Source organism: Lutra lutra, chromosome 17 (genome assembly GCF_902655055.1).
Source record: "Lutra lutra chromosome 17, mLutLut1.2, whole genome shotgun sequence".
Lineage (NCBI taxonomy): Eukaryota > Metazoa > Chordata > Mammalia > Carnivora > Mustelidae > Lutra > Lutra lutra.
In genome coordinates this window covers 45,984,773-46,006,790 of record NC_062294.1, presented here as the reverse complement: position 1 = coordinate 46,006,790, position 22,018 = coordinate 45,984,773, and the positions used below count along the sequence as shown (strand labels likewise).

The 22,018-nt window shown below is 52.9% G+C and overlaps 1 protein-coding gene across 3 annotated transcripts; it reads left to right on the top strand.

The window, feature by feature from the left end:
* Positions 1–5,780: 5,780 nt before the first annotated feature.
* HNRNPL (heterogeneous nuclear ribonucleoprotein L) lies at positions 5,781–20,321 on the top strand. 3 transcript variants are annotated; one of them, XM_047709692.1, is made up of 13 exons: positions 5,781–5,893; positions 10,549–10,667; positions 11,298–11,535; positions 11,656–11,741; positions 12,570–12,666; positions 12,753–12,825; positions 16,220–16,291; positions 16,403–16,683; positions 17,741–17,862; positions 18,165–18,366; positions 19,080–19,137; positions 19,241–19,336; positions 19,921–20,321. In XM_047709692.1, the coding sequence occupies exons 3-13, from the start codon at positions 11,311–11,313 to the stop codon at positions 19,977–19,979; spliced, it is 1,371 nt and encodes a 456-aa protein (XP_047565648.1). In that variant the 5' UTR covers positions 5,781–5,893; positions 10,549–10,667; positions 11,298–11,310; the 3' UTR covers positions 19,980–20,321. The 3 variants fall into 3 exon arrangements, with proteins under 3 accessions (XP_047565648.1, XP_047565647.1, XP_047565646.1); XM_047709691.1 differs by lacking the exon at positions 5,781–5,893 and adding an exon at positions 8,292–8,570; XM_047709690.1 differs by lacking the exon at positions 5,781–5,893 and adding an exon at positions 8,292–8,570 and having other exon boundaries at positions 16,220–16,683.
* The last annotated feature ends 1,697 nt before the right edge of the window (positions 20,322–22,018 follow it).

Genomic DNA, 22,018 nt, shown 5'->3' with positions numbered 1-22,018 from the left:
GAAAACAAGATTCAGGCAGCCAACCAACTGGGCCACCCAGGTGCCCCTTTAATTTTTTTTTTTTAATTTAAATGATCTCTACACCTAACATGGGGCTCGAACTCACGACCCTTAGATCAAGAGTCACATGCTCTACCAACTGAGCCAACCAGGTGCCCCGAGCTTGGCAGCCTCTTAAAAATTCAAATACAAGGGGGCTTTGGGTGGCTCAGTTGATCAAGAGTCATCTGACTCTTGGGGCACCTGGGTGGCTCAGTGGGTTAGGCCTCTGCTTTCGGCTCAGGTCATGATCTCAGGGTCCTGGGATCGAGCCCCACATCGGGCTCTCTGCTCAGCGGGGAGCCTGCTTCCCCCTCTCTCTCTGCCTGCCTCTCTGCCTACTTATAATCTCTCTGTCAGATAAATAAATAAAATCTTTAAAAATTAAAAAAAAGTCATCTGACTCTTGATTTCAGCTTGGGTCATGATATCAGGGTCCTGGGATCAAGCCCAGTGTCAGGTTCCCTACTCAGTGGGGAGTCTGCTTGTCTCCCTGACCCTCTGCCCCTCCCCACACTCTCTCTCTCAAATAAATCTTTTTTTTTTTTAAAGTTAAATATATACCTACCAAGTATGATTCAGGAATTCCACTCCTAGGTGTGTACCCTAGAGAAATGAAAGCGTATGTTCACACGAAGACTTGTACACTAGCGTTCACAGCACTTCTATCTGTAATTGCCAAAAACTAGAAAGAAGGCAAAGGTCCACCAAGAGGTGACTTGATAAACCAATCGTGGTGACTTGATAAACTGTCCCCTGCAATGGCCTAGCTCGACACGCATGAAGCACAAAACGGTGATGTCGAGTGAAAAAAGCCAGACACGAAAATCCACACTGTATCATTTCATTCTGGAAGATGCCAACTAACAAATAGTGAAAGAAACCAATTCTTTCAGTGTCACAGATCAGTGTCTGTGCGGAGGGGATGAGGGATGGAGGGGCGAGGGACGGTGGGTTTGATGAAGAAATTCAGGAATGATGCCTACGTTCATTCTCACCGCCATGATCTTGGTTGCAGTGGTGGCTTCCCAGGTTTACAGAAGCCAAAACTCCTCAACTTGTATACTTTTATTATGTCATTTGTACCTCAATAGACTTGGGGGGAGGGGGCGTCCCAGCTATAGAATGCAATGGAGACTTTTCCTCCTCCAGGACTGGCTTAACACATGGGCCCCTGAAGGCATCTGAACTTTCATTCTGACACTCAATAGACGGTGAAGCTATTTCCGCTTAGAGTCCTAAAGAGGCTTTGAAAAGAAAAGAAAGCTGACCTATTTCTGCGCTCAGAACTTTCACTTTTCTCTCCTGAGACCCTGAGCCCACAGGGGATCCCTTTCTTCAATGGGGGAAGAGAAAAATGAGAATATGCATGGGGAAATAAAGGAAGCGCAGCAGATGGGAACAGGGCTGGCTACTCACCTCCCCCCACCCCAACCCCAGGCACAAGGGAGAAGGTTGGGGGGGAGGTGACGATGCAGGAGGGGGGTGGATGTGGTGAGAAGGTGACTGTGATTCTCTCAGGAAGCAAGAAGGAGGTCACTGCTGGGAGTGAAGAGGAGGAAGGAGCTCTTGGAGGTTTGAAGAGAAGGTCTGATATGTCATCTGGGAGGATCAAGGGACCAGGGACACCAGCAAAGTTGCTGAGCAGTGCTGTGGTCCATGCCCAGTCGGTGGGCGTGAAGTTAAGGCGGGGCCTGGGTGTGTATTTTTCTCCACCCACATTCGGCTGCACAGGTACAGGCATGTGATAGTAGGGGAAGCTTGGATTTTATAAGGACTGTGTTATTGCCAGATGAGTACGGTGAGATGGGGAGGTGTGCAGTGAACGTGTGTAAGCGGGCGATCCTAATGATTGGTGGAGGAATTTGATCTGTGTGAAGACACGAGGGGGCTGAGGGGTAGAGGAATGGTATTGGAGGAAATTGTTGGGAGTTGAGGTTTTCAAGGGAATGAACTAGAAAGGCAGGATACAAGGCATGGAGAGTGAGATGCTTGAAACTGAGGTTCTAAGAGGCCATGGAGGTGGAGGTGTACCCACTGGAAGGAGGGACTGAGAGGAAGACAAGTTCGCCGGAGAAGAGGAGGTCTAGGAGCCCAGAGGATGGCCCGAGGGTCGTCTACCTGGGTATGGAAGTCGCTGAGGATGGTGAGAGAGGCACAACGAGAGACAGTGAGCCAGGAGCTAAGAGTCCTGGAGTGAGCAGTAGCGATCGTCAACCCATGAAGACAAATGCGCTATGTCCATGCAGAGGGAATATTATTTGACAACAAAAATGAGTGAAGGACATCCCATACCTTGGATGACCCCTGAACGCTGCTGGTCACGTGTTTAGGATCCCATTGATAGGAAATGCCCAGAAGGGGAAAATCCATAGAGACTGAAAGTAGCTTAAGGGTTGCTGGGGGTTGAAGGAGATGGAGTTTCTTTTAGGGGTGGTAAGAAAGTTCTGGAATTAGACAGTGGTAACTGTCCCACAACCTTGTGAATAAAACCCACTAAGTTGTATACTCTAAAAGGATGAATATATCTCAATAAAGATGTTACTTAAAAAAAAATCTGGGGGGCACCTGGGTGGCTCAGTGGGTTAGAGCCCCTGCCTTCGGCTCAGGTCATGATCCCGGAGTCCTGGGATCGAGCCCCGCATCAGGCTCTCTGCTCAGCGGGGAGCCTGCTTCCTCCTCTCTCTCTGCCTGCCTCTCTGCCTACTTGTGATCTCTCTCTCTCTCTCTCTCTCTCTCTGTTAAATAAATAAATAAATAAAATCTTTAAAAAAAAAATCTGGGACGTCCAGGTGGTTCAGTTGGTTAAGCATTGACCTTTGGCTCCGGTCATGATCCCGGGGTTCCAAGATCGAGCCCCACATCAGGCTCCCTGCTTAGCAGGGAGTCAGTTTCTCCCTCTCCCTCTGCCCCTCATATGCACTCGCTCTCGCTCTCTTTCGCATACACGCTCTATCTCAAATAAGTAAAATCTTTTTAAAAAATAAAAATTATCAGCACCTGGGTGGTTCAGCCAGTTAAATGTCTGCCTTCAGCTCAGGTCATGATCCCAGGGTCCTGGGATTGAGTCCCACTTGGGCTCCCTGCTCAGCGGGGAGTTAGCTTCTCCCTCTGACCCTCCCCCCTCGTATGCTCTCTCTTTCTCAAATAAATAAATAAAATCTTTTTTTTTTTTTAAAAGCAGCCTCTCATAGTGGATAGAGCACCAAAAGGAGCTGGGGACCTTAGCCACCACTATGGGCCCTGCAGCTGGGATTTTGAATCATGGGGAGCTTTCACCCCTCAGCCTGTCCTATGGGCTCTACTTCCAAAACATCCACAACTCGCCCACTTCAACCCCTCCATGGCCCCCACTCTTTCTCCAGACTGTTCCCCTGAATCAGCCTCCAAACTGCTCTCCTGGCTCCCGCCAAACCTCCTACAGCCTGTTTCTCACACCCACACCGGGCTGTGAATACCTGAGCCAGATCAGGGTCCGCCCCCCCCCCCCCCCCCAGCCTTCAAGGGCTCCACCTCAGATGGAGAAGTCAAACTCCTCCCCCAGCTTCCACTAGGACTGGACTGACCCTTTTCCCATCTCCAGCAGCGTTGCTTACAGTTTACCAGCCCCCTTGTTCAACTCCACCCACCCAGTTCCTGGAACACACCAAGCTCATTTTCACCTCAGGGCCTTTGCATTGGCTGTTCCCTCTGCTTGGAATGGTTGTCCTCCGGTAGCCATCTGACTTCCTCTCTCCCCTCCTTCAGGTCTTTGTGAGAAGGTTACCTTCTCAGTGAGGCTTCCTCTGAGTATCTTTTCCAGCAAACTGCCCTCATACATCCCTCATCTGTTTGGGTGGGCGTTTTTTTGTTTGTTTTTAATTTTTTTTTAAAGATTTTCTTTATTTGAGAGAGAGAGAGAGAGAGAGCACAGCAGGGGGGTGGGGCGGGAGAGAAGAAGCAGACTCCCTGCTGAGCAGGGAGCCAGACTTGGGGCTCAGGGCTCCATCCCAGGACCCTAGGATCATGACCTGAGTGGAAGGCAGACACTTAACTAACCGAGCCACCCAGGTGCCCTGTTTGAATTTCTAAATAGCAGCTTTCACCATTTGATACAATATGTTTTACTTAAGTGTTTCACTAGAATATAAGTATTTTGCTAGAAATTTTCCATATCTTGTTCACCATTTTGTCCCAGGTGCCCCCACTAGTGTTGGCTCAATAAACATCTGTTGGAATGAATAAATGACCCTAGGGTAGATCCTTAAAGTCATTAAAACATACCTACTTCCAATCCCAAAAGAACCCAGATTCTAGCGAAGAGGCAGAAATTAAATAAATAACTAGATGTTTTGGGGCGCCTGGATGGCTCAGTGGGTTAAAGCCTCTGCCTTCAGCTCAGGTCATGATCCCAGGGTCCTGGGATCGAGCCCCAAGCTTCCCCCTCTCTCTCTGCCTGCTACTCTGCCTACTTGTAATCTCTGTCAAGTAAATAAAATCTTTAAAAAAATAAATAAGTAAATAACTAGATGTTTTCACCTGGCAGGAAGAGGAAAGAGGAAGACAAATGGGGAGCCATGATTATATAACTGTATGGGGGTAACTAGGCTGGGATTGTCAGGAAGTGACATTTGAGTCATGGCCTATCTGAGGAGGAGCAAAGATCTGGGAGAAAATTCTAGGCAGAGGGAGGAGCCAGTGCAAAGTCAGGAATGGACTCTGGACTTTTTTTTTTTTTTTTAAGATTTTATTTATTTATTTGTCAGAGAGAGAGAGGGAGAGAGAGCAAGCACAGGCAGACAGAATGGCAGGCAGAGGCAGAGGGAGAAGCAGGCTCCCTGATGAGCAAGGAGCCCAATGTGGGACTCCATCCCAGGACGCGGGGATCGTGACCTGAGCCGAAGGCAGCTGCCCAACCAACTGAGCCACCCAGGCGTCCCTGGACTCTGGACTTTTGATGCAAGGAGGAAAGTCATTGTGCCATGCATGTCACAAACAGGTGGAAGAGGGGCAGGCATGGATGGGCCTACAAGGGTCAGAGTATGTATTGGGAGGGGAGCGACTAAGTCTTCTTGTGGTGTATTTCAACTGGGTTTTCCCTTCTCTGGGCCTCAACTTTACCTCATCTGCGAAATGGGGGTAGGCCTAAGGTCCCCTCTGCTTCCAGTCTTAGCATCTCTCAAGACCACCCTAGAAGGCAGGTGCTATTACCATTCTCCTATTGGAGGAGGGAAAAAGAGGCCCAAAAAGACTAACTCACCTTCCAAAGCCACAGAGCTAGTGCGTGCAAGTTCCCTACTTGAACTCGGTGGTCTGGCCCCAGAGCCTGTGCACTTGGAACCCACACCGCACACTGCAGACCCCACAACCACAAGTACTGCAGTGCGGTGCCTATACGTCTTCAGCTGCGGACAAATCCCTCTCTCGGGCCACTTACAAGCTGGGGGATCCAGCATTAGCCGCTTGCCCCTGAGCCCATTTCCGCTTCCGTACAATGTGCGCCCCAACATTAACCTCAACTAACACAACACTTGGCTGACCAGGAGGAATGAGGCGTGACTGCCAAACAACTGCGTGACTTTCTGAGATGGAAGGGGGGTGGTGGGTGGAATGAGGGATTGGGGTGTTTGAGGAAAAGGGACGCGGAGCCCTAACGCAACGGTGCATCAGTCTTTCCCTGCCTTTCTGGCATTGTTTCCTCCATTCAACCGCGGAGCAACTTTCAATCTCTCCCCCCACCCCACCCCCTATTTTTTTTTTCCAGCCTGAAAAGAGGTCGTGGTCCCTTTAAGGCCCGCCCCTCCCTCCCCCAAAACTTCCCAGTGTCTGCTCTCTTTTCGATCCCGGACAGCCGGCCAGGCTCGCCGCCGAGCTGGTAGGGGCTGGGGGCGAGGGGTCGGGGAGGGGTGCGGGGGGTGGGTGGGAGGCGCCGCCAGCCGCCCGAGCGCCGGGGTGGGGGAGGGGCGGAGGCCGGGAGCGCGGTGGTGCAGATTACGCGACGGCCCGGCCGCCTGCTGGGGCTACGAGCCGGGTGGCGAGCGAGCCAGAACGCGCCGCGCAGAGAACGGTTCCGCCGCGTCCCCGCAGCGCGCGTCGGCGCGAGGGGCGTACGGGCCGGGCGCGGGGGCGGGGAGGGGAGGGGCCCCTCTCCCCCCTCCCCCCACCGCATTCCTCTGACGTCGGGACCTTGCGACCCCGCCCTTCTATGGGACGCGCCCCGCCTCTCTCCGTCGCACCGATCACGTTTTGAAGGCGCTGCGCCGCTTCCCATCTGTGTACCACCTTCTTTTTCGGGTCTTCCCTGTGTGATCAGGAACTGATTTAGATCCCCGTCGGCCCGTTCCCAACTTTCTTTTCTCCCTAAATCTGCGAACCCAGCAGTCCTGTCCTACTGTCTTAACGCCACTGACCCCATTTCAAACTTAGTTTCCACGAGGGCTCCTATTTCGGGAACGCCCCGTCACCAGTGGGAAGATTCCGAAGCATGTTTGGGGGAGTCGACCCTGTTTCCCACGACTCTGGCCTCTCTAAGCGCAGTGTCTTACCTCTCACCCCCAAGAGGCAGCCCCATAATGCGGGGTCCTGCCTCGGCCCGGCCCCGCCCCTAGGTTCCAGCTATTGGGCTTCCTTGGACTTTAGAGACTGAGGGAGGGCGTTATCTTCAGGGTCGCCCTACCCCAAGGAAGTCAGGGCCCCCGACACTTAGACCTTTTTTTTTTTTTTTAAAGATTTGAGAGAATACGAAAGAGCGAGAGCGAGTGAGCATTGTGGGGGAGGGTCAGAGGGAGAAGTAGACTCCCTGCTGAGCAGAGAGCCGGATGGCGGACTCGATCCTGGGATTCCAGGATCATGACCTGAGCTGAAGGCAGTCACTTAACCAACTGAACCACCCAAGCACCCCCGCTGGACACTTAGAACACCAGGACTCCCCTTTGCAGAGCCCGAACGCTGTGCCGGGTGCTGTACCTGGTGCTTGGTAAGGGACCAGCCTCTCTAAGACTTAGGCAGGGACCACCGCTCCCTTACCCGCACAGGACTCCCCCACTGGAAAAGGGACAGTCACCAGACTGTGACAAGCCACGGAGGTCAGGGCTATCGCCTGAAAACCACTGGCCTGAGTGGCCTGAGTAGGCAGGCTCGGGTCGGGACTGGTTGGGACAAGGGACGCGCTTTTCTGAGTGGAGACGCTGCACGGACAAGAGGAGTGATTCCTCCGGCAGGAGAGGCGGTAGACAAAAGGTTCTAGATGGGAGGGCCTGCACGGGCAAAGGTCGAAAAATGCGTGTACCTTCCCTTTGTGCAAACTGAAAAGTGCTCTTTTGGCTGAATTTAGAGGTGGAGCGGAGCGGGGAAAGGACGCCGGCTAACTTGACTGGGTCCGAAGACCGTGGGCAGGGCGAAATGGTTTTCTACGTAAAGGGTTAAGTTTGGGTTATTAAAATTCCCCCGGCGTTGTGGGGACTCGAGGTGGAGAGGAATAAGGGATAGCGGCGGGGACAGAGCCACTGGCAGCTACCCCTCTGTCTCGGTCTACCTTCAGGCACCACACACAGAATGTCAATAACTACTTGAGGTACGCCAGGCCTTCGCTGGTTTAGAGGGTCGCCCCGCCTCCTGGGACGCCTGAAAGCCTGTGCGCGCTTGCGCTCTCGCCTCCGATCCCTTCCTAGACTGAGCCAGAGAGCGCCTGCCGGCATGGGGAGGGCTTTCCTTTTTCACCCAATCAGAGACCACCAGTGGTCCTACGACCCTTTCCACTCTTCATTGACTAATCGGGTAGAGACGAAGAAGATGGGCATCTGCAGCAACCACTGGAGAGAGGCAAAAGGGAGGAGGTTTCCTTTTCTCCTTGCGGTGTGGCGCGGGAAGGGAGTCGTTTTGACTGGAACGCTAACAATTTTCGGTTTGATGGATTAGTGAGGGAGCCAATAAAAGTGGGAAGAAGGCGGGCCTTCTCCGGCGAGGGGGAGCGTCGTTCCTATCAGGTGCTCCAAGGGAGGCTAGGCTGTGCCAGAAAGCCGACCTATCAAATTGGAGTTTATTTTAAGGCGGCGGGGTCAGCCAGATGACTGGCAGAAAGCACTCGCCTATAAGGAGTGTCTCAGACAAACGAGGGCGAGCCCATCTGAAGAACGGCGTGCGCTGTACCCAATAGGCACGCAAGGCGTGCGGAGGCTTCCCCTCCCCCCTTGGCGGGACCAGTGGCTCCCCCTATCGGGTGGGGGCGGCGGGTGACGGGCGTGTCCCTCCCCCAATGAGAGGCGGGGGGAGGCGGGTTCTGTGCCGCCATGTCGCGGAGGCTGCTGCCCCGGGCGGAGAAGCGGCGTCGGCGGCTGGAGCAGAGGCAGCAGCCGGACGAGCAGCGGAGGCGGTCGGGAGCGATGGTGAAGATGGCGGCGGCGGGCGGCGGAGGCGGCGGTGGCCGCTACTACGGCGGCGGCAGTGAGGGCGGCCGAGCCCCTAAGCGGCTCAAGACGGACAACGCTGGCGACCAGCACGGAGGCGGTGGCGGCGGCGGTGGAGGAGCCGGGGCGGCGGGCGGCGGCGGCGGGGTGAGGCCAGGGCCTTAGGGGCCGGGAAGGGACGGAAAAATTTCCACCTTGAGGGTATTCATTTGGGGGGGCTCCTTTGCGCACGCGCCCGGGCCCTCACGCCGTGACGGGGTGGGGGAGGGGCAGGCGTTGGGCAAACGGCGGGGTTTGCGCGAGGACAGCAGCTTGCGCGTGCGCGATATTCAGAACGGGGTTGGGGGGGATGGTGTGGGAGGCGGAGGAAGGAGGTTGCGTTGCGGGTGGCGCAGTGCGCAGGCGCCGCGGGCTGGAGTGTGGGGGGTCGGGCACGCGGCCGGGCCGTTTTTTTTTTTTTTCTCCCTTTATCGTTTAAGTCACTGCCCTCGCGCAAGCGCACTTCTTCTTGGGCCTCGTGGGCGGGGGTGGGGGGTGGGTAGCACCGCGTGAGCGGGAACGGTGGGCGGTGGCCTTTTCCGCTCCTGAGTAGGGAATTCTGGCTGATCGCTGTTTAATCTCTAACCTCATGGTTTGTGTTGATACAGTAGTTGATTTGCTTTGAGGATATTCCCCCGCAACAGAATATGTCCCCATTTTTTGTGGGCTTTGAAAACGGGAAGAAAGGGGCTTGTGAAAGGTCCTTTTTGCCATTTGGGAATTGAACTAAGCTGTGGAACCATCACAAGTTTGCTTCCGTTTCGTGGGGTTAACTGGATGGAGTTGGTTTGGTAAACCAAAATGTTCTCTGAGGGTGGGCATTTTCGAAGGCATTCGCCGTCGTTCGTTGGTCTCCTAGTCGGAAAGGACCACCGTTTGTCCTTCCTGACTTGGAGCTGATTCCTTCCTCCCTCCCAAGTTCGTGAAGTCCTCTCCCCTTCAGCCATTTGTAGGATTTTTCCAGGGTTTGGTGGTGACCTGTAGCAGTGATTTCTAGTGTTTTAACTTGCGGCAGGCCTTGTTAGACTCATTTTAAAACTACTTGAACTAAATCTTCCAACAGTTTGTATGAGATACAGGATGGTATTACAAGTGGGGACATGTAGAGCTGAGGTAAATTTGTGTAGATCACATAGCTAGTGATGGGGGAGGGGCTGGGATTAGAATTTATGGGCTGTGGAACTCCAAACCGCTGAGCTGGTAACCCATCAGGCGGGTGTGCCTCCTGTGGTTTGTGTGGTTCATTCCTGAAATAGAATCCAATTCTGCCCCTGTTGCATGGGCTTCTGCTTGGTGGCTCTCAAACAGGAGATTGGGCCCAGAGCCCAGGAAACATGGAGAAAGTTACTTTCCTACTGATTCCCAGAGGCTTCTGTGTGGGTGGATAGATACTTCTTGTGAGGGAATCGTGTTGGTTTTTAGTGATGTGGGTTGGAGTGAGTTTCTTTCTTTCTTTCTTTCTCTCTCTCTCTCTTTTTTTTTAAGGACCTTTCTCATCTTATTTTCCGTAATCTAGCCTAGGCAGTATTTTTTACCACTGATTTTGGTGGGTGGTTAAAGACTAGAAGTGGCTTTCACAGCTTTGGGGGCAGGGATGTTTTAATGTGACTGATCCTGGGGGTTGGGTAGTGGGGACAGTAATGCTTGGCTGGGTTTGTTGCACAGGGGAAAGGGGAAAGAAACATGCCAAGAGAACGTTGTGATTCAGGCTGCAACAGAAAACTGTTTGAGCCCTTCCTGCCAGTGCTGTCCTGTTTCCATCCCAGTCTTTTCCCCCGTTTTCTTGACCAGTGGGAAGAGAAAAATTCTAGCAGGAATGTAAGGTGTGGGGCATGCCTTGTCTTCCATTCTGCCTTCCTCAGAAGCTACAGCAAGAGGTATAGGCAAGTGGCCCTCCACTTGGGGCCTGAGCTCTGCTGGCCCAAAAATCTTTGAGGGTGATTGCTTTGTGTTGGCCATCCCTTGTTGTCTGCCCTGTGTGATGCCTAAGTGTCTTATCTGATTGGGTCTCCCAACAGCACAGAGGGCAGTGGGCCACCATCTTGTACAGCAGGAAATGAAGTTACATTCTTTCTTCCTTTTTCAGGAGAACTACGATGACCCACACAAAACCCCTGCCTCCCCAGTTGTCCACATCAGGGGCCTGATTGACGGCGTGGTGGAAGCTGACCTTGTGGAGGCCTTGCAGGAATTTGGACCCATCAGGTACTCCTCAGAGGCTTTGGGTTGGACGTAGAAGTCTGCTTCTTGGTGTCCTGTGTGTCCTTAGTTTCTGGTGGGAAGTGACATAGCCAGTTTGGCCCAGGGTTCTTTGGTTAGGTCCTGGGACTCCGCCACTCTTGGGTTTAGCCCTCATACTTTGGGGCAGGTTATAGCAAGTTACCTGTCTCTTTTTCTCTCTCTCTCTTCCCCCCCCCCCTTCAGTTTTTTTTCTTTTTCTAGCTTTTAATCTGGATTCTCTTGTTTAGTGAGTATTTTTGTCACATGTTAGGTACTGGGACTAGAGTAGAAACACAATAAAAATGAAGCTTTGGGGCTCCTCCAACAGTTGCCCATCCAGAGCAATCAGCACTGTGATAGGAAAGCCTAGGAGCCTTCAGGAGGCATCTGGCTCAGGGGAAGAGGATTCAGGAAGGAAGACTTCCCAGTGGAGGTGATGCCATAGCTATATCTCTTTTGCCTATTGTGCCACTTAGGGTACAGGGTGTTCAAGTCAGGAAACCAGGGTGGAGGTACAGAGGAGTCCAGAGAGCTCAGTCCATTCAGGGAAAGTTGAATGTCATCCTTTTGTCTATGTTCCCTTGAGAGGACCGAAACATGTGTTTTTTCTGCTAGCTATGTGGTAGTAATGCCTAAAAAGAGACAAGCGTTGGTGGAGTTTGAAGACGTGTTGGGGGCTTGCAACGCTGTGAACTACGCGGCCGACAACCAGATCTACATTGCTGGCCACCCAGCTTTTGTCAATTACTCTACCAGCCAGAAGATCTCCCGCCCTGGGGACTCGGATGACTCCCGGAGCGTCAACAGTGTGCTTCTCTTTACCATCCTGAACCCGATCTATTCCATTACCACGGTGCGTGCCCAACAGGCTTTCTTTTAGATGCTTTTGTGAGCTCTCTCTTCCTCCTGTCCTCTCCCCTGAGCCAGATTGACCTACCAGTGCCCTTTCATCTTGCCTGTGTGCTTTTTACAGGATGTTCTTTACACTATCTGCAACCCTTGTGGTCCTGTCCAGAGAATTGTTATTTTCCGGAAGAATGGAGTCCAGGCCATGGTGGAATATCCTTTGCTGGGAAAGGGGAATTCTTTGAGGTGGGGGCTCTCAGAAGGCTCAGCAGGAGTCTGTCCTTTCAACCAGCACAGGCTCCTGATGGCTGCCAGGTACCAGATCCTTTTCTAGAGCCCCCAGTCTGATGGGAGGGGTCATTAATGAACACACTGGCGTGTAGTGTGAAAGCTCAGAGTCTAAATTGCTGCGAAGGGGAGGCGCGCCCAGCACATCTGGCGGGGTGGTTCTCTGTTGCCATGATGTAGGAGCTCGTATCCGGGCAGAAGAACTGGTCTCTGTAAAGGTTCTCAGGTGGGCAGCAGCTGAGTGTTAGAGAAAGCAAATGGCTTGACCACTTACGAGGGGGAGAGGGTTCACTGCAGGCTTTGGAAGCAGTGAGCAGGGCATCCGAGGCAGTGCTGTGAAACATGGGTCAGGGTGCATTGGGGAGCCACTGACAGGGCTCCACAGGAACCTCACCTGGTTGATGTTTCAGAGATTGTCCGGGCTACGTTAAAGCACACAGCACGAGAGGGAGAGGAATGGGCAGAGGGAAAGTGACTTGGCCTGGGGTGGTAGCAGAGGGAGTTGCTGTCACCTCTGGGCTGGTGGGATTGGGAGTGCAGGTGAGAGAGGAACTCTGGACAGTGACTGCCCGCCCAGAGCCACACTCTAGCCCTTTCCGTGTAAGCAGCTAGTGACTCTGGGTGAGGAGCTCACCCCAGAACTGACATGCAGTGTGGTCTTTGGGGTGCTCCCTCATCCTCATCCCTTTCTGGGACCACTTAAAGCCCTTTCCAAAGAGCGCCTGTCTCGGGGCTTTCCTTAACTTTAACCACATTTGATTCTGTGCAGAGTGCCCAGCGGGCCAAAGCCTCGCTCAATGGGGCTGACATATACTCGGGCTGTTGCACTCTGAAGATTGAATACGCGAAGGTGGGTCTAGGAAATGACTGCCCCTTGTCAGCTTCCAGGTGAGCTGGGGGGCCTGGCTAATTTCAAGCTTTGTCTTGTCCCTGCAGCCCACACGCTTGAATGTGTTCAAGAATGATCAGGATACTTGGGACTACACAAACCCCAATCTCAGTGGACAAGGTAATCCTGATGGCAACTTTGTTCTAAACACACCCGCCTTGCCTTCACTCGACTAGTGCACTTCATAGACCCGGGCTCAGGGTTATGTAATGCCATTGGGCTCCCTGTGGACATGGGAGGGTCTGGGGGGTGTTGCGCGGTTAGCTCTTGGAAAAGATGCTCCAGTGGGAGAGGGTGAATGAGGGGGCCTCTAGGTTGTAGCTGCTGCTGGGGGCCCTTTAACGTGGCTAAGGGTGTAAAGCCAGGGCAGAGGCTTGGACGGGGTTGGGGAGCAGGGAGGGCCTTGTTGAGCACAGGACATGGCAATGGCTTATAAACCAGTAGCAGCTCCCAGATGGATTCTGCTGTTGCCCTTCTAGGAGCCTGCCTAGGGTCACTGACTCTCCATTCTCAACTGGGCCCGGAATGGTTCTCTTGCTCGCCACTATCAAGAGGGTCTGCTGGGGGAGGGGCGGGGCAGACTGGGAAGGTGATGAGGGCGCCTAGACCCTTGGAGCAGAGCCTTTGAGCAAGTTGACCTTGTGGAGGTGACACCCTGGATTGGAGCAGGGCGGACACGCCTCACCTCCCTTGTAGCGGGGACTCAACATCTCTGCAGGGGGCCCAAACGGACAACCCCCTTCCTAGACTCTGTCAAGAATGGTTTGCCTTGGATAGGAGGGAGAGGTGGAGGATTGCCTTTGGAAAAGCAGCGGCACCCCCTCAGCAAGACCGTCCATCTCTGTCTGTCTTGGTCTGATACGTCGGACTAGGCCACGGGCTGAGGGAGGAGGCCGGTTGCTGACCTCACGGGCCCTGGGAGGCCAAAGGCCCCCATTCCTAGGCGGGCCTGTCTTGCTCGCCCTCGCAGCTGGGAAGCAGTGGGCAGGGTGGGCTAGACTCTCCCCAGGACCCTCACGGTGGGCGCTGTGGGCCTGGCCGCCCCTCCAGAGGTCAGAGGCAAATTGGTGACCGAGTGAATGTACCAGAGCGGGCAATGGCATTACATGACCGCTAACAGAAACATGGCAACCAACCATTTCTTCTCCAAGGAACATAAATAGAAGATGTGCAGACCGGCAGGGGCTAGTGGCAGGGGCTGGCTGTGCATTGGTTTTGATGCCTCTCAGCTCTGGCCGCCCCAAGACTGGGGGGCAAAAACGAGAGCTGAGGAGGTGGCCTGGAGTGAGGGCGGTGCTTCGCCACCCCTCGGGAACCATACTTCAGCGGCTCTGCCTCTGCACATTGCTCACCAACACACAGGGTAGAAACCACTAGCTCTTCCTGGAGAGAACAGAACACGCAGCCTGCACCACGTCCCCAGAAACAGCTGCAGACTTGAGCTCACTACATCAAGAACACCACACCGCGCTCCAAGGAACAGCTACAAGCACAGAGACAGAGGCAGACAGAGACAAAGAGAGAAAGAGACGCAACATGGCAGCAGACACTGCTTTTTTATTAAACATTAAAAAAAAGTCAAAATCCAAGCAAACTCGAACCCGAAAATGTACACAGAAGTAGGAAACACAGAGAACAGAGCTCTCCCAGCCAGCCAGCGGCGCTCTTTTCGGAGAATGTTTCATAGACCGAAGTAGATTCCATGGGCCTCCAAGACAATAGGATCCTCTCTCCATTCCTCGCCATATGGGTTGTTTTTTTTGTTTTTTGCTTTTAAGTCCTTTGGTTTGGGGAGGGCCTTTTTTTTGTTCTTTTCTGTTTTGATATTTTTATTTTTTCCGCAGTCATCGGCTGCCAACATAATCTGCACCAACTGGAGCTCAGAAACCAAAAAAAAAAAACTTAAACCACAACAACCAAAAAAAAAAAATCAAAAAAAAAAAAAAAAAAAAAAAACAAAACAGACCTAAAACCAGACAGCCAAACAGCTCAGAGGTACACAGTTACCTGCTGGCGGGTAACCAGGCGCGCTCCCAAGGCCAAAAGCGCGGGCATAGTGGGGCCACTGGCACACCTCATACCCAGGAGACACGCACACGGAGCGCTACACAGCCAGAAGCACCGCACTGCAGCACACAGTGTGAGGAGCTGACAACACGGAGGGACACTACCCACCTCATACACCTTTATTTGCCACTTTTCTGGTATCTTCTGAGGACAGAACATCTGTGAGCCATTTTTGATTTAATCAAAAACATTGACTTTTAAGACAATTCTTTTTAAAAAAAAAAATTGTATCGGGTGTGTACCGTGACTTGTATTTATGACTGTAAAACCATGTGATGCAGGGCCGCAGTGTATGTTTGATGGGACGCCATCTTTCAGAACTGTGCTAACTCACTGTTGAAGCGTCCAATGGTAAGAGAAAATACAGATTTGTTTTTTGTGACAAATGGACATTGTACTCTGTACTTCTGCTGTAAGTAGCCCTTTTCCATCTTTGTAATGACTGATTGTTGGAAACAAAACCCAGGCCGGGTGGCAGGAAAGGGCAGTGGTCTCGAACCCTGGGTTTTGGAGTCAGCCAGACCTGGGTTCAGATCCTGGCTCGGCCGCTAACTTTTGCTTTGTGACCTTGGGCCAAAGTGTCTTTTAACTGGTCAGTTAAAAGTTGAGTGCTCAGGTTCCTTATCTGTAAAACGGGGCAAAAATAGTACCTACCTCATAGGGTTGTTGTGAGGAATTTCCGAAGCGGTGATGTCTGTAAAGCGCTTTGCACAGTGTCTGCCACTCAAGCGCTAAATTCATGTAGCGACTATGAATTATAGTTGGGGTCTTGGGTGGATCTGCGCCATTGTCGGGGTCTGAGAATGTCGATGCCTTGTATATGACTGTTCAATTGAATTGGTTCTGATGTTGCCCTGCTTGTCCTTTCCCACAGTCCCTCTCCTCTGGTTGGGTGTGACGATGGGGGGTGGCAGGGAGGATCAGGGTTGAGAAGGAAGGGACCTAGAGAGTAGGGCCTAGAGCTCCTAGAACTTTGGAAGTATGGGGACCAGATTTTATCATCTTTCTGCCCTGCCTTTCCTTGGTGGTTTTCCTGCTCTTAACTCCTCTCCCATTATCGGTAGGAGTTTGAGGAATCTGTTCTTGGCCTCTGTAACATAACATCTGTAGCATCTGCAGGTTCCCCAGAGGGCCTGAGAGTTGGACTTCCCATTTGCGCCCAGGGCAGAAGGGGGAGAGAGAGCCCAGAAGCTGGCCTCATCCTTCCCAGAGAAAGGAGACCAGCTGCTTCGCACCGGCAGGGGAAGGGGAGTGGGCTCCAGTCCTGAGGCTTGGGCTTCATGCCCACCACGGGTCAGGCCATAGGAAGGAGGCCCTAGCAGCTCTGGTGAGGAAGGGGGATTTGCCTAGGCACGCAGGAACCGAAGGTCTTCGAGATTAGCTTCTAGTCAGGAGGGTGATGCCCCTTTGTTCCTGGGTGGCCTCTGACTGTCTTTTCTGTCCTCAGGTGATCCTGGCAGCAACCCTAATAAACGCCAGAGACAGCCCCCTCTCCTGGGAGATCATCCCGCAGAATATGGTGAGGGCAGGGGGTTCCCCTCCGTGGACTCCCGTGGCTCATGTGCCCCTGCCCGCCGCCCGCCGCGCAAATTCTCACCCGTCCTCCCTCTCTTTCCTTCCCACCCCCCAGGAGGGCCCCACGGTGGGTACCACAGCCATTACCATGATGAGGGCTACGGGCCCCCCCCACCTCACTACGAAGGGAGAAGGATGGGCCCACCAGTGGGGGGTCACCGTCGGGGCCCAAGTCGCTACGGCCCCCAGTATGGGCACCCCCCACCCCCTCCCCCACCACCCGAGTATGGCCCCCACGCCGACAGCCCTGTGCTCATGGTCTATGGCTTGGATCAATCTAAGATGAACTGTGATCGGGTCTTCAATGTCTTCTGCTTGTATGGCAATGTGGAGAAGGTGAGTCTCTCTCAGGTCCGTTGCTACCCTTGCAGCCCGAGTGGGCCGAGCCTCATGCGTCAACAGTGGGGGAAGGAGCCTGGCTGACAGCAGGCTGGTTCCAAGAGGGTGACTCACTGAAGCAGGCAGCCAGCTGCGGACATTATGTTTGGTCCTCACCATGGCTGTTTTGTCGTCTCTTAATCGGGTGCGTTAACCAGGACTTCATGAAAGTATGAATGCTTAACGTCATACTTACATTTGTGATTTATAAGACTCAGTTTTTGTGGCCGAAGATCATCATGTGAGGATTTTTTCAGAAAACTGAAAGATGATCTGGCAACCCTTGGGCCTTCCTGCCTTGCCTATGGGACAGGTGGCTGTTCGCCCCTGACCAGGTGGCTTGTTTCTCTGGAACCCAGCTGAGTCCTGGGAGCCTCTGTGCTCGCAGCCCCTGGCTTAGCCGGGGAGTCCTAGCAACGGCAGCCATAGCGTGGGTTAAGCCTGCCTTCTGCACCTCGGGCGCTGTGGATAGGACTGGACGTGTGGCAACTTGCTTGTTACTAGAGTCCTTGATGAGACCAGTCGGGGCAGTGAAGGCACGGAGGGTAAATTACTTGCCCAGGTTCCCAGACCTTTATGTGGAAGCAGGACCTCATGCTAGAGAGATTGGCTTTGGCGCCTTTGTCACGGGCGTTCGCTGCCTTCGGTCCTATTGCCCACAGCGGTGTTTCCCATCGTGACCCACTCTGGACCATGTGCGTCTGTGTGCTCACTGACAGACGTTAGTGGCAGTATCTGCTTTCTTTCCTTACTGTGCCGCTGCCCGCTTTTTGTTGCGCTTCATTAAGTGATGCACTCAGGGCTCGTGCCCTGAGGTGAGAAAGACTGGCCCTTGCGCAGAGCCCTGCCTGGGGGCCGCACACACTGCTCTGCTCCTGATGTCTTGTTCCCCGGGGGGCGGACGGAAGCCTTGCTCTAGAGCCAGGAGTTCCTTGCTTTTCACTAGCTCAGAAGGGGTGGAGGAAGGGTCCCTGGCAGCTGGGCCGTGGCACTGATCACAGTCCCTCTCCTGAAGGTGAAATTCATGAAAAGCAAGCCGGGGGCCGCCATGGTGGAGATGGCTGATGGCTATGCTGTGGACCGGGCCATTACTCACCTCAACAACAACTTCATGTTCGGGCAGAAGCTGAATGTCTGGTAGGTCCTTAGTCTCCTCAGGCTTGGGAGTGTTGGAGAGGAGCTGAGGGAAGAAGGGAAGTAGAATGGGGCCGCTCTGGAAAGCACCCAGCAGAGGAGCACAGGCGAGACTGGGTTCTTACTCGGGCAGGAGTAGGGGGTGGTGGGTCGTGCATCTGCGCACAGCTGAAACGGTGGGGAAACTGTCGGTCTCGCCTGAGCTGTGGGGCAGAGACCCCTGAGGCACACAGCATCTTCAGACAGGAGCTAGGCCGCCGTGGAGGGCTTGGGGTCTGACACAGAGCTCCCCTTCTCTGGTACAGTGTCTCCAAGCAACCAGCCATCATGCCCGGGCAGTCCTACGGGCTAGAAGACGGGTCGTGCAGTTACAAAGACTTCAGCGAATCCAGGAACAATCGGTTCTCTACCCCAGAGCAGGCAGCCAAGAACCGCATCCAGCACCCGAGCAACGTGCTGCACTTCTTCAACGCCCCTCTGGAGGTGACTGAGGAGAACTTCTTCGAGGTGGGTGCTGTGGAACTGGCCCCTCACCGCGCCATCTGAATGAGCCATGTGTTGTAGGCTTTTCTAGTACTTGTTGAGCCACAGCTCCGCCACGCCCTGGGCTGGGTCCGGGGATGCAGCTGGAACCAGAACGGACAGGCTGAGAACAGCACCAAAGGCCTAGCCGCGGTGGAGGTCGGCTGTCCTGTTTGCTTGCGTTGTTGACAGACTGGGGTGGCTGCTGTTTGCCAAAAAAGGTTTCTCCTAGTCTGGGTGAGAGAGTGGCGATTATTAGAGTCCAGTGTCAAAGCATCCACGTAGTCGGGACCTTCCGTCCCTCGATAATAACAGAAGGGAGGCTCCTGTTCAGGTCTGGTCAGAGGAGACTGGGGCATTGAGTGGGAGGAGGGCTGACTGGCAGGGTTGGACTTCAGCCCTTGCTTGGGCCTGAGGTGTTGCTTGTCACTTTGGCAAACATTTGCTTAGTGCCAGTACACCCAGGTGGGAATTTTAAGAAAAAACAAACAGTTTTTGCTGTAATGATGATAGTTAAAGGTAGTGGAAACAGTAAGAACAGTGTTTCTAAGCCTTTGTTGGGTCATGGGGGGGGTGCCTTAGAGTATGTTGTGTGATCAAAGATCAGAAATCCCAGAAAAATGTCAGTACTCTGTCACGAGCTGCTTGAATCCTGCCACGTGGTACTGCTGTTTCTGAATCCTTTCTGTGTCCTGCAGATCTGTGACGAGCTAGGAGTGAAACGGCCATCTTCGGTGAAAGTATTCTCAGGCAAAAGTGAGTGAACTGCTACCGCCTTCTTTCCCCGTTCCTTGGCTTTAGGCGGGTGGACCCGATTCCTGCTCAGGTCCGCCTGAAACAAACTTTGTGTTCTGATCAGGTGAACGCAGCTCCTCTGGGCTGCTGGAGTGGGAATCCAAGAGTGATGCCCTGGAGACTTTGGGCTTCCTGAATCATTACCAGATGAAAAACCCAAGTGAGTATCTGTGTGTCCTGTAGTCCTCACCCTTGTGGCCTGATGCTGGGCTGGCTTCAGGCCAGAGCCGTCCTCCCTGCCATCAACATAGGGCCCCAGAGATCGCTTCACTGGTGCCGACATGGGCAGGCGGGACCTGGTCGCCAGGAGATTAGCCTGATGGTCCCTGTGGGAGGGAGATCCAGCCTGGCTGCTTGCCGCCACCTGCTCTGCCAGCCTCGGGGTTCCTAAGACTCGTCCTCCAGGGACTGGTTTTCCGTGCGTCAGAAGCTGCCAGTAAACACTGAGCACTGTCTGTCGCACAGACTGGCTCAGAGGGTACCCAGGAAAAGGGCTGATCTGGCCATCGGGGAACATCTGCCCACTTGCAACCTGGGCCAGCTGGGGAGCTGGGAATGGGATTCCCCGTGGAATCGAAGGCGGGGGCGGGGAAGTGCCTTCAGTATTGGGCTTGATTGTAAGTCTCACGTTGGGCAGTGACTAGTTAGATCCCTGCAGCCGAACAGCAGAAATGGAGGAGGGGCCGGGTGGTCGGCACCTGCAGAGGAGGAGGGGTGCAGCCAAACCTGTCTTCTCCTTTGCAGATGGTCCATATCCTTACACTCTGAAGTTGTGTTTCTCCACCGCTCAGCACGCCTCCTAATAGGTGATCCAGAAGAGTCCCATCTGAGCAGGAAAACGTTTCTCTTTCCTTTATGCTGTTTGTTTTGTTTTGTTTCTGGGTTTGTTTTTTTTTTTCCTTTTTTTTTCCAAAAGTTCTTGTATTCCTTTTTTTAAATGCTAGGTTAGTGGGCTTAACCATAACGGAAATGCTGGCAGTCTGGAGGGGGAGGGGAAGGGGACCTGATATCTCCCAAGATTAACGTTCACTTTTTAAAAAAAATTATTGTACGTGTGATTTTTTTTTTTTTTTTTTTTCCTGTTCATACATTTGTGCTGCCCGTGTACTCTTGGCACATTTCAATAAAATTGTTTGGAAAATAAACATTGCGCTTACTAGGATTCCAGGGTGTGTCTGTTTCCCTCCCACCTGGTCTCCTGCCTAAGAGCCAGCAGGCTGGGACACAACTATGGGCCGCTGGGAGCTGCCGGCCCAGCCCAGGAATGCTGCAAGGAATTAAAAGCAATCTGGTGAGGAAAATCTGGGAGGGCTGGTGGCATTCTTCATGGGCCCTGCCCAAGGAAGCTGAATCTAGTTGGAGAGTCATCTTTTAAGAAGTAAATGGTGCTACAAATTTCAAGAGTTAAAAAAAAAAAAGAGCGGGCGCCTGGGTGGCTCAGTGGGTTAAGCCGCTGCCTTCGGCTCAGGTCATGATCTCAGGGTCCTGGGATCGAGGCAGGGAGCCTGCTTCCCTCTCTCTCTCTCTCTCTGCCTGCCTCTCCATCTACTTGTGATCTCTCTCTGTCAAATAAATAAATCTTAAAAAAAAAAAAAAAAGCGCTTTCATCCTGCCAAGTAAGTACTTGGTTTTTATGAGATTGGAAAATAAGGAAAATAAAATCTCAGGTAAAAGTGAAGGTCTGCTCCCCAGTCCCTTTAACAGTTTTTGACGTCTTTCCCCACCCATGTAAATTTTTTTCTTTTAACAAAATGCTTTATGCTGTGCACTGTTCTGTATCATACCACATACATAGCTTCCTTCTGCAGTAGCTCATGGGGAATGTCATTTCCCTTTTCCCGGTCTTAAAAGTAAAATCTAGTTTCTTGGCTACTGTAAACAGTACTGCTATGCATGCAAATGCCTCAAGCCAACTTCCCTGATAACTGATCTGGAGGTAAATTCCTAGTAGTGGAATTGCTGAGTTAAAAGATAATTCAGGGTCGGGCGCCTGGGTGGCTCAGTGGGTTAAGCCGCTGCCTTCAGCTCAGGTCATGATCTCGGGGTCCTGGGATCGAGTCCTGCATAGGGTTCTCTGCTCAGCGGGGAGCCTGTTTCCCTCTCTGTCTGCCTTCCTCTCTGCCTGCTTGTGATCTCTGCCTGTCAAATAAAATCTTTAAAAAATAATTCAGGGTGTCTGATAATTTGGGGCATCTGGTTAAGACACCAAGAAGCCTTGATCTCAAGTCTTGGTCTCAGGGTTGTGAGTTAAAGCCCAGCGTTGGGTTCCATGCCGGGGGGTCCCTGGTGGCTCAGTCTCCCTTCAGCTCTGGTCATGATCTCACGGTCTTAGGATCAGCCCTCTGTATCAGGCTCCCTGCTTGGCAGGAAGCCGACTTCTCCTTCCCATTGCCCCTGCTTGTGTTCCCTCTCCAGCCTGCTTCTCCCTCTCACACGCCCCCCACCTTGTGTTCCTTTCTCCCAGTGTCTGTCAAATTAAAAATTAAAAATTAAAAAAAAGTATTACAATGTAATACTCTGTAATTGTGGTAGATGGAAACTTGTGTATATGCGGTGGGGCATGGGGACCTGTAGGTGGAAGGAGCCTGCTTTAACCTTGACTCAAGCTGGAAAAAAGTCTGCTGCAAGAGAACAAGTGAGGACCGTTGACTGTGCCTTGTTCATGCATGTGCACCTGAAAACTCACTGGGACACATGGCTGGCTCAGTCCGTGGAGCGGGTGATTTGAGCTCTGGGTCGTGAGTTTGATGTCCACATTGGGTGTAGAGAGATCTTTTTTTTTTTTAAGATTTTATTTATTGAGGGAACAGAAGCAGGGGGAGTGGGAGAGGGAGAAGCAGGC